The 12,829-nt window shown below is 39.7% G+C and overlaps 1 protein-coding gene across 1 annotated transcript; it reads left to right on the plus strand.

Moving 5' to 3' along the window:
* The first annotated feature begins 1,870 nt into the window (after positions 1–1,870).
* Positions 1,871–4,078, plus strand: LOC124158255 (zinc finger protein 239-like). Its single transcript, XM_046533449.1, has 2 exons — positions 1,871–2,160; positions 3,631–4,078. The coding sequence occupies exons 1-2, from the start codon at positions 1,877–1,879 to the stop codon at positions 4,076–4,078; spliced, it is 732 nt and encodes a 243-aa protein (XP_046389405.1). The 5' UTR covers positions 1,871–1,876.
* The last annotated feature ends 8,751 nt before the right edge of the window (positions 4,079–12,829 follow it).

The raw sequence follows: 12,829 nt of genomic DNA on the forward strand, positions 1-12,829 counted from the left end.
AGTCACGGAGCATATGAATATTGATCAATAATAGCGAGGATTTCGCAGGGAAATTTTTGTGGTAACTATCGTGATGTCTGCATGCACAAAGTAACGAAGACAAATCTTGTTTAGAGAAGTAAAAATTCATATTTGAATTGCCGAATGGAGAGCAAACTTCTCTTTTACTGGGATACAGAGACCGCCAGGACAAAAGGATTTATTGCAGGGTAAACCTCTCAGCAAAGAGAGTAGGGGAGACCTTCACCCAGATCCTTTCCGGCCTAAGCCCAAAACATTTCCGAAATCCGAATGACCCTGACTCAGCTGCGTACAAAGGAAAGAGAATCTTTCCCCCTCCGTCTACCGCCGCTTCATTTGTGAAACCTTTTTATTGCTTCCAGTCTTGGGTGCGTAGGGGGGTTTTCACACTTCTTGCTGCGGTATTTGCCATACCCTGTCCTTCTCCAAGCCTGGCGTGAGTCATGACGAAAATTCGAGATAGTCGGTCATAACATGACATACTAGGGCACAATGAATGGCGTGAGTAAGAACCCGTGTAGGGGGTTCTTGTGCGTGAGAAATAAACAAAGGAAGGAGTAGTCCAGATTTTCCGATCGTTGGTATAGTCTATCCAAACAGGGAAGGCGGGTAAGAGATTAGGCACCGCTCGAGGTCCAACCATAGCTTCCTACCTGCCATCCGCCAAACAATAGCCGGGGTCTGGTAGACCGCTTTAGCTATAATTAGTCATGAATTGCACTCCACTCTGAAATATTACTGCATATAAATAAGCGTAATTTGTATTTTTTTACAGTTTTGATTTCTACGTGTAATTTCATGAAAAAAGAGTGTAAACAGGACGGAGCTATGTCAAGTAGTTATGCAACACTTAGTGGTTTTTTTTGCAACCACTATGTAAGTGTTACATAACTAATGGACGTAGCTCCGTCGTATAGAGACTCTTTCTTCATGAAATTACACGTAGAAATCAAAGATATAATAAAAAATTACATATCACGCTTACTTTATGAGATAATTTTTCCGAGTGGAGTGCGATTCGTGACTCATTATATCGAGCGTGATTGACTGGACCCCGGGTAATTTTTGGCTGACGGCAGGTACGCGGTTATCGTTGGGCCCTCGATCCATGCCAAATCTCTTACCCATCCTTCCTTATTTGAACAGACTACAGGTCCACCCTCGATTTCCGAAAAGATACAGCATTTCCCAGGCAAATTTGGAATTTATAAACTAGAAGATTATTCAGAATTTTCCCACTTGAAAGAGCCAGTGATTGAGATAAAATTCTTCAAAAATACTTTTCAGAATCATTATTAACAACTTAGAATACTATTTGATCGTTATAACAAATGTAAAAAACCCTAATCATCAAATCATTTCCATTAGCTCAAAAGCAGGCAAATCGCAAGACTCGCGGCCGGTTTTTCCATCAAATAATCAAAATTCAATTCATATAAAATATTGAAACGAAGTAACGTATAAAATTATTTAGCCAGGTAATGCAATTTGTTAATTTATGTGAACAAAATTATTATTGCTTTAATTAGAATACAGCCAATATGTAAGAATATTTACAAATTGTATCAACGTCCGCATCTTTTGTACTTCAAATTCTTTTGAAAATTAACAAAATTACAACAAAATATTCCTATGCGACAATTATTCATATCAAACAAACAAATATTATCAGGAGTTATGAAAGGATAGGTAAATAGCAAAAATTAAGGCAAAATACAATTAAACAATTGAAAAAAAGCGAAAAAAACGAGTGGGGTGTCAGAAACACCCCACGCGAGCTCTCACGTCCGTATTTAGGGCGCGAGTCACGGCGGGTTAAGTTAGTGTATGTTACATTTATACATACTATGTTGGTATGCTTGTATTGGAGTTTGGCCTGTGTCTTCACTCTTCTTTGATGCACTTGCATTGTCTTCCGAGAACAGGGCTCGGGGATGTGGCGGATGGGGATAGTGGCAAACATTGCGTGTGCTCGCACTGCGGCAAGGGATTTGGCAAGAGCAGTCAGCTATTGTGCCACGCAAGGACGCACCACTCGGGGGAGCTCCCCTTTGCGTGTGGGGATTGCGGACGACGGTACGTCAAGGCGAGCGACCTGACCCAGCACGCAAAGAGCCACAGTGCCGTCAAACCGCACAGGTAAAGTCATGAACTGAAAGTTTCCTCTCGTGGAAAAAACTTCGATATGGAGGTGGAAGGAATTCTTAAATTTCTCTCGTCCAATTTGTGAGAGATTCTCAAAACTTCCCCAAGGGTGTCTGCTCACCTGTGAGGCTGTGATGTCGTGGAATCATGTGGGCCTTTTTTTGTCTTTTCAGAATACTCTTTGAATTTGATGAAGTAAGACCTTAAAAAAGTCTGCTTTTGTTCCACGTAGCAAACTACAAAATGTAATCAGCTTTATTGAATTTGTGCGAATACTTGATTTGATATTTCACATTCATATTTCTGGGTCGAACTTGGCAAAGACATCCCCTTGTTCTCCAACCCCTACGCTCTCATATACAAGTTTAATCAGTTACACAGCCTGAAAAAATTGATTTCACCCTCGGCCATACGCCTATTGGGATGATTTGCGGGGTAAAATGTTAAAGCTGTAATTGGGATTGTTGATGCTTTCCAAGTGATTGTAATATTTCAGCAAGGTCGTACCCCTGATCTAAACTGGGACAGGGGGGGAAAGCCATGGTCTAGGGGGGCGCAAACCAAGTTGTGACTTTAATTTATGAAATTATTTCCTTGAAAAAAATAATTGTATTTTAGTTACAAATCTTATACTAATATTTATCATTTTTCGTGGGTTTAAAGAAAATTTGTTAAATGCTTTCGTTGCAATTCAGTACTGATTTTGCTTAAATACTTTTGCAATTTTTGCTTCAAGGGGGGGCAGCTCCCCCCCCCCTGCTCCTCATTGCGTATGGCCATGTATTTCAGTGCATCGGAACTCTTTCACAGGCTTTGGAAAAATTATAGGCACGACAACATTAAGGAATTTCTTCTTTTATTATGTTAACAGTTCATTATTTCTGTCATGTAGTTTCTGTTCACCCAGCGTGACATTTCAATTATTACACTGATGTTTATCCTATCATAACAAAACCATTGAACAAAATCGGTAACAGCATGAGTTTCCCTTTCAATGAAAGCGAAGAGAATTGTTGAGATTGAAATTTAATGCTTCAACTGTTTCTATAAATAACATGTTCATTGTTGTTGTTTTGATTCTGAGTTACTTTACTAAATAAAAATGGAAACCTTAATAATTGAATCAATCGAAAGTTCTTTTACATCCTGAAGTCCATAAAATCTACAAGAATTTATATGAATAGAATATATTCCTATAATGGAAAACCGACTGAAATTGAGAGCAACTTTTAGAAGTTGGAATAATTCATGCAGCTGTGATTTTTACTTAGTTATAATTTTTATAAAATCCTGTTGACTTCACCCACTGCTATATACCTAATAGAGCAGCTTGCGCAGTGATATGTTAATGCTCTCCAGGTCTGTGCAGTGTGTTAAATTAGTGAGTTCACGCACAATTGTAATGCACCCACTGCCATATGCCTTTTGGAATGGCTTGCGCAGTAATGTGTCAATGCTTTCCAGGTGCGTGCAGTGCGGTAAGGGCTTCACCAAGAGCAGTCACCTCAAGCGACACTGCATCACGCACACTGACGAGCGACCCTACTCTTGCGCGGTGTGCCGCAAGGGCTTTGTCGAGAGCAGCGACCTCAACCGCCATATGGCCGTGCACACTGGAACGGACGAGGGGGTCGGAGCCGTGGAGTACGCAGCGCAGGAGGGACGCAGGGAATACGTGTGTCATCTGTGCGGCAAGGGCTTTTCCTTCCGCAGCAACTTGGTGGCTCACGAGCGCACGCACAGTGGCAGCAAGCCTTTCGTGTGCGAGCACTGCGGGAGGGGCTTTGCGCAGAGCGGCAACCTGTGCACGCACTTGCGGGTGCATACGGGGGAGAGGCCCTTTGCGTGTGGCGTGTGCCACAAGCGCTTCTCACAGAAGAGCACGCTCAACCACCACGCAAAGACGCACTGAACATTGTTCGTTGGTTGAGTGAAGGATAATAATAATCATAATAGTATGCCTGGCCCAAATAATAATAATAGTAAAGAAGATTCCGGTTAATTGGGACATATCGGGACTTGTGCACTTTGCCCCAATTAAAGCGGCTGCCCCAATTACGCGAACTATCCTGTATATGGGCTTAAACAAACGTTGAAATGATAGAAAAAAGACTAAAGAATGTTTATAATGCAACATAAGTTTATTAAACTTTTAATTTGAATAATAAATCTGTGAGATTAATTAATTTATTATCATTTTTGATGCTGAATGAATATCTTTAACTAAGTCCTATCCTCCTGCGATAGTATAACAACAAGAGCTTTCAAAATAGGGCAAGATTAGGAACATTTGTGAAAAATAAGAGTAAATCAAAGGAGGAAAAAAATTAGTATTCTGAAAAAAGAAAAATTAATGTCATCACGAGTATAGAGTCTATGTCGCCGACTCGTGGCCCAATAAATCAGCACGCTGTCCCAATTAAGTGGAGAATACTCTGGGATATTCCTCTATTTGGTTCTGTTCTTCAAGATCTGCCCCAATTAAGCGGCCGCCCCAAGTAACCGGTGGACCCTTTGAACGGATTCTACTGTAATTGAAATGACTGACTCTCGCAGTGTCCATCACTATACAGGGTAGATAAAAATTGTGATGTAAGTTTGAACGCTGGATAACTGATGTCTGTGGATGAGGACCCTTTCAACATTACAACACACCAGGGCTAGGACTTAGTGCTTCTGCTGATACGTCCAATCACCCAGGGAGGGCATTGGAGGGGCGATTCGGAACCTCCGTGGTGAGGGTAGAATAGAATATGAAATTTATTATTCCGGGGCAAGTTTGTCCCTTAGGAACATATATGATTATAAATATCATAGAGTCAGACATATCACAAGAATAAGTTGCTTTACATTATACATCGATTTCACAGAATGCGTCTAAATATATGACAGAGTAGAACAAAAAAAATACATATGTATATACCATAGGGTAGTTTCCTTCATCAAAGAAAACAAAATGCATTGATTGCGATTCGTTACCCACCATTAGTGTATTCATAATAAACAAATTATTTGGATTTTGAAATACCGGGTTAGACGAATGGCAAAGGTCCATTTTTATCCTCATTTGAAAAAGGCCAGATTGGCGCCCATGCGATTCCACTCCACGTGACGTCACAGGGACTTAGTTTCTACAGGAGAGGATAGGAGTTATACATCGTCTGAGGTTATCAATGCATGCATGAGGCACAGAGCTCAGGGAAACACGTCTTAATAATCACCTATTAAAACTTGCTAAGGTCGGAAAGTTTTCTTCGTTTGATAAGGTATTAATTAACCTTTTTTAAGCCAAGCGCTACCAGCTAGCAGGGTACTCAGCTACCCGCTAGCATCCTGCGTCCTATCTGCACTCAGAGCCTCGATCAAGGTCACCTCACAAGGTGGGAGGGGGAACCAGAAATACGTCGCACGGACTTTTTCCTATCATTCCTACTTACCCGTCACGTTTTTGCGCGCTTGAAATTTTTCACTTTTTTTTTAATCGCGAAAAATAGATATCGTCATTTAAAAACCTAAAAGCATGAAATACGTACTCCAGGAGTCTTTCGAATTAGGCAATAAAAAATAATAGGAAACCACCCTATTAACAGCGAGACAAACGTATGGAGTCACAAATACATGTGATTTTATTGAATGCGACTAAATATATGACTAAATATGAGGGTAGGGTGGGAAGGACGGAAGGGGATAGGGAATCCTAATGCTGCTGTCATTGGGGTGGAGAAACTGAGGTAATTTCTGGAGATTGGGTCAAATAGCATTTTTCTCGAATTCAAATATCGAATACGAATGTCTAAATACAAATATCAGCAGTCAAATATCGAATGCTGCATTTCTTAATACTAATCTATTTTCCCACCATGCAAACTTTGCAATAGAAACGTCAATGAAAATGCTGGAAACTTTGCGAGTCATTTTACTTCAATGCGTTTCTGAATTCCTAATGCAACTGTCTTAACCACGATTTCTTCAAACTTGTTTGCATGGTGAGCACCGCGCAATTAATTTGTTTTTTATTATATGCGTATTGAAGGTTATATTACCGGCAATGCTTTACTGCTTTTATTGCAAACCTTATTTTAAACAAAGAATCGATAATTAATTTATAGTTAAAATGCATAAAACATAAATTTCGTCATTTAACAGTTTCATGCTGGAAAAAGCCAATGTCGTGAGCATTTGAAATTTTGCATACTTTGTTCTTCATGTTGTTCCCATGGAGTCATCAGCATTATGCATATTTTAATGCTTAATTTTAATGGCAAGTTTTTGTGAACGTAATGTGAAGACCTTCATGTGAGATATCCCACCATTGTCGACAGATTTAATTGGAATCGCGGATGATCTGTGCTGTGTATTCGAAAGTCTAATGATTGATAACTTTGTGTCATCGAATATTGAATAGTGTAAAAAGCCCATTTTTCAAGGTATTCAGTGAATCGACTATTCGAGCGAACGTCATATCCCTTGTAATTTCCTTTTTCAGAGACCAAAAGTTAGTCAGAAAAAAAGTCGCACATCTAAGACAACAAAATGGCTGTTCCCCAGTGTAATTAATGATCATTAAACATAGCATTCAAGGTTATGTTGACAGTTTAAAGTTTATCTGAAGAATTTCATGGTTTAAAATATGGTGAGAATGAATAACAAATGTAGGGTGTATGCCTCCCACGTGCTGTTTAAAATGTTTGGCTGCGTGCGGTATTGTAATGCTCGCCCCGTGTGAGGGGGGATCGAACCCACACTATTGCCTCGTAGGTTCTCACCTTTGGGTGCCGGAAGTCACGTTTACACAAAAGGTTTGAAGTTAGAGAGGAAAAAAGAGAATTGTCACTGTATCTTGGGATATCCCACCAGCGAGGGGAGATGGAGCGTCAGACGGTGACCCAACGTGTGAGACGAGTGGCTGAGAGACACGAAGTGAATGGGTCAGCTGCCGATTCTAGGCGGAAGGCGTAGTTTAGCCTGAGGGGCCCGGACTTGTTCCTTCCAATGATAGGTGTCGTGGAGCGGAGTAGTTCCAGCGATGGTCCCTCATTCGATTTTGTTTATTCCTTTGTTGCGTTGTTTCCCTCTTGACCTAACAGAAAATAGAGTCTATGGTTGATTAAACAGAGAGAGAAATAAAGATAGCTTCTTTTTATGGTCTACAAAGCTAAAGCCAAGTTCTATTGTTGGTTCGCTTCGTCCACTAAAATTCTATTAGTATTCAAGATCCATATAAATCGTTGATATAACTTTCAATAAAACTTCTCAAGGTTCACAAACCTTGAAGCTTCGGAAAAAAATACTTGTCCAGCTGCACAGGTACGTTGCAAATGACAATTTTCTGCAGGCAGTAACACCGTAACGTGGAGACGTCAAAACCTGCTGCCTGAGGTCATTGGTTTTTTTGCATGAGAATTTGAAAGGATCACATATTACATGATTCATTTGAGTAAGTAATCTTTATTGCAATTGCACAAATGCCTTTACTAAGGGCACTTCTGATCAGTTTAGATATACACATAAATTAAATTGCAGGAATATTTCTCGGGTTTCCCACCGGGTGTCGTATCGGGTTGTAGTTCCCAACGTTTCCATGACTAAGTCCGTCATCGTCATCAGGGGGACTTATTCATGGAAACGTTGGGAACTACAACCCGATACGACACCCGGTGGGAAACCCGAGAAATATTCCTGCAGAGCATACGCCGGGAAAAACTCAGATTCTACATTAATTAAATTGACGACGTGTTACTAGAGAATTAATTTCAACTACGCTTATGGAACTGTTTAAGGCATTAATTTTCAATCATCTCCTAATTGTGACTCAATTATCATCAACTTTCTTTGTTATCTTTTCCTTATCACATCATGCTAAGCATTAAAAATAGAAAATTCGCAGTGGGATTGAAAAAATGAGAATATATTGGAGAATGTATTGCCTAGTTCAAGAATCACCATCCTCGACTCGGCTCGATTCTCGCGAGTAGTTTTCAACGCGATCAACAGGAGCACACTTCGCGGAGTACGCCCTCACTTGAAGGCTCCCACAAACCAACACTGCCGTCAGCCTATCTTGGTAGCGTTTATATATCACGTTTTTATGCCCCTAGAGGACCCACCCCTCCTCTAGTTGATCTAGTGGAGTGTGCTGAATCTCCACATTTAGAAAAATACCTATGGCATCCAAGAATGGCGACCTAGATCGGTTTTTGGAAATCACAAGTTTTCCCTGAATTTTCCCATTCGCTTTCAGTGCCTCCAGCCATCCTCTCCCACGTCTCCTCGCTTCTGCAAGTGGACGCAAATAAATTTGTGACCACTACAGTAAAACTTCACATTTTGCCTTTTTGGAAGCTGAATTTGCTGTAAATTTTCTACTTTTTCACATGCTATCCCTCTTCAAATACCTCAATGTGGCCATTCTTGTATTGCATGAGATGGGCTGTGGTTATGACATACGTTCATGTGTAGTCAAGAAAGTTTTATTTTCACTTGCTCACCCTATATGGTGGCGTTGCGAGGAATTTTGTTCAGGGGGAGGGGTGGAGTCTGAAGCTATGGGGGAAAATGTTTGAAAAACAGGCTGCAATGCAATGATTTTTCAACTAATTTTAACACTTTTAATAATCGACAAAACTTCATTTGTTAAAGAAATATTTTTTAAATTCATGATTTTTCAATGTTTCGTTTTCTTTTTATGAAGGAAAATAATTTTGTTTTTATATTTGGGGGGGTCCCGACCCTTTGGCTATGCCACTGATGCTATCACAATATGAGAGTGAATTAAATTACTACCTCCGTAAATGCAAAAATATACAATGAGCTGTCCAAAGGGAAATTATTATTATAGTATATCGATTAAGGTTGGTTTCCATGGAGTGTTCAAGAAGTCATCTGGAAGCCTCCCTTTTCTTCCAGCACTGCCTTCTTTAATTCACTGTAAGTCCTATTCCCTTTCAATCTACCTAAAAATCCTATGCTTTTCCTTTCCCTCCCTCGTTTCCCTAACATTCTACCCTCTATAACACCATTTTCAACATCCCCTCCCCGCTGAGTACTCCCTCCATCCATACCTTCTGTCTCCTCCGTATCTCATCTAAAAGCTGCCTCTTCTCGCCCACCACGTCCAGCACTTCGTCGTTCCTTTTCCTCTCCGTCCATTTCACCTTCTCCATTCTTCTCCATACCCACATCTCGAATGCCTCCAATCTTCTCTCGCCTTCTTTCCTCAGTGTCCACGTTTCCGCACCGTAGAGAGCTACACTCCAAATCAAACTCCTCATCAAAACTGTTACATAACGATCCTCTCAGAAGCTAGGGAAATAAATGTGATAAAAAGAATATAAGAGCAGAATTAGAATAAGCGTGAAAAATACGTCTAAGACCAATCCAAAACGTCTCTAGGACAAGAGTAATGTTGAACAGTGTAAATAATGATGTACAGTGGCGGAAAAAATTAACGCAAAGCTCGTTGGCGTCTGAGAGCGGCCAGTTCAGGAACTACTTGTCTTCCAAAATTTTGCCCTCGCAATGCTCTCATACAACCGGGAGTTTTAAAAGCAATATATCCCTTATACCGGGGAAATAATCATACCCGTCGCATTATGACAAGGCGCAAAAGATCCAGCTACGAATTCTTCGCCATATTCTCCGAAGTATGCTTCGCCCTCGATTCACCTAGAATAGAATCTACTCTCCTCGGGACATCATCGGACACAGCCTACATATCGGGCATTGAGACTGCCGTAAAACCCAATCGTTCCGGTGGTGTAGTGGGTAAAGTATCATGCTTCGAAGCTGAGGTTCCACGGATCAAGTCCCAGTGACGGATGACTTGATGCTGCACACACACACGCACACACACACTGTAAACATTTTTCTGATCTTAAATCTTCACAATACCTATCAATAGGTCCATAGGATGTTGCACGGCTATTGACTTCTTACGCGCTCATTTATTTGTAGAAATTCAACCACCATATTGCATAGCCATTTGGGCAGTTGACTGTGGAGTGAATTTTGACTACCAGTTCCACGTCGTCCAGCACCGCTTCAAGGCCCCTAACCATTAGCTGCATGTGCGATGTGTCACGGCCTACTACTCCTCCCTCATTTCAACGGAAAATTCCTCGGAAGTTCTGCAGAGCTGAGCGAAGGCAGAACATCAAGCCGCCCAAACTCAGTAGTTATCAGTCTGGTAATTTTGAGCGTTTGCGTATGTATTTCATCAGAAACATTGAGCAAATGGTTAAGTTAACAGAGGTTAGTTATACCTTTAAATTTTCCAACAAAATGAGCATTGCGCATTCATTTTTAAAATATTGATCATTATGATGCAACTAATGTTAATTCGAAGTCATAGAAATATTGGACTGTTCGTGTTTTCCGCTATTTATTTATTCACTACTTCGAACTTTTCGTTACTTTTAGCACTAAACATAGGTTAAGAAATAGCATAAATCTCACAATCAATTATTCGAGGTAATTTCGCGTCAGAAATGGGGTTGTAAGTCATTTATGTTAATTTACAAACTAACATTTTTTAAAATAAAAATGATTTCACATAACCTTTACGTATCAATGAAGAAATTTTATTCTTGTATTTATATGAATTACCGTTCATTGCGACATCTTCATTTTATGGCCGAATTTCCAGTATTCTCCATTCATTGAGGAGGAGCGTTAGAGTTTTGTTTTGACCGTACCGTGAATTATAGAGTGCGGTCGAATTTTCCCATTGTCTTATGAAAAATATATTTCCAGTAAGCCACGTAATGCTTACAAAAATTTACCTCATATACAGCAGACATTTTCTTTTCACTCTCTTACGAAGGATTTACTTCCATGATTGTTGCATGATTGAAATGTGCATCAAAGATGGACTTCTGAAGCAGTCTTCGCAGCAAAAGAAAAGTAAATGAGTTTAATTTTGGACATTAAATATTTTTCGGAAAACGATTCGGACACAAAAATGGAGTGGACAGATAAAAGACTGCAAGGTATAGCATGTGTGTTTCAGAGAAGAGGAGAAATATGCAGGAATTGATTATGAAAGCTAGTATCAAAGATCGGATTTGGACAAAAGAAATATTCATTTGAATTAGAAGAAATAAATTCGAGAAACCATTGATTGATTATTCCTGAACGAGAAATTGACAAGGAAAAACATATCAGTTCATGAGATGTATCAACTTTTAGCAAGGAAATATTAATAATAATTCTAATACCACGGAAATAAATTCTAGATAAAATTCATTACCTCCTAATGATTCAAAAATAGAGTCTAATTCCATTAAGTTCCTTTCCAACCATTCAAATTTCCGTAATCTTTCGAGTTTCTTAAATAACTTTTCAATATGTGAAAATTATAATACTTTTCTGATTCTCATTTTATGTCAGTTTATAAAATTGAAAAACATTTAACGCTTAGTTCAAATACATCTATTTTGATAAAGATCAAATTTTTAATTGGTGTTGTTAATCAAATATGCGTTCATATGGATCATCTTTGTGATTAAAAATTATGTTTTAAAGACATTATGAAGTTCAAAAAACTCTACTTACTCCTCTCATTTCGCTATGAAAGAAATCGTTTACTGAACTAATTAATCAATTTCTTCGGATAACTACATGAATGACATTATTGAACCTTAAAATGGCCATAACATATTCCGTTGCCTAAGTCAATTCGGCCTCGCATTTCTTTTCAATTGCAGTATGTTACAAGTTGCTCCAATATAATCCTCGGGAAACTGTTATTAGGCGTAGAATATTGAGCTAAGCATTGCAACACTGAACTGAAAACAAACAACTGATTTCTCGGAGGTGGCTCAAAAAAGTGCTTTCATTCTGCTTTGAGGAACTCTATACGAGTTTTCCCTTGAAGGGGAGAAGTGTAGGCCGTGACACATCGCACATGCAGCTAATGGTTAGGGGCCTTGAAGCGGTGCTGGACGACGTGGAACTGGTAGTCAAAATTCACTCCACAGTCAACTGCCCAAATGGCTATGCAATATGGTGGTTGAATTTCTACAAATAAATGAGCGCGTAAGAAGTCAATAGCCGTGCAACATCCTATGGACCTATTGATAGGTATTGTGAAGATTTAAGATCAGAAAAATGTTTACAGTGTGTGTGTGCGTGTGTGTGTGCAGCATCAAGTCATCCGTCACTGGGACTTGATCCGTGGAACCTCAGCTTCGAAGCATGATACTTTACCCACTACACCACCGGAACGATTGGGTTTTACGGCAGTCTCAATGCCCGATATGTAGGCTGTGTCCGATGATGTCCCGAGGAGAGTAGATTCTATTCTAGGTGAATCGAGGGCGAAGCATACTTCGGAGAATATGGCGAAGAATTCGTAGCTGGATCTTTTGCGCCTTGTCATAATGCGACGGGTATGATTATTTCCCCGGTATAAGGGATATATTGCTTTTAAAACTCCCGGTTGTATGAGAGCATTGCGAGGGCAAAATTTTGGAAGACAAGTAGTTCCTGAACTGGCCGCTCTCAGACGCCAACGAGCTTTGCGTTAATTTTTTCCGCCACTGTACATAATTTTCACGATTATTTTGACGAAGTTTAAAGTTTATCAAAAGACTTATGGTTTAGCAATTGGTGAGAATGAATAACAAATTTAGATCATGTGCCTCTCACGTGCTGTTAAAAATGT

This window comes from Ischnura elegans, chromosome 4 (assembly GCF_921293095.1).
Source record: "Ischnura elegans chromosome 4, ioIscEleg1.1, whole genome shotgun sequence".
Classification (NCBI taxonomy): Eukaryota; Metazoa; Arthropoda; class Insecta; order Odonata; family Coenagrionidae; genus Ischnura; species Ischnura elegans.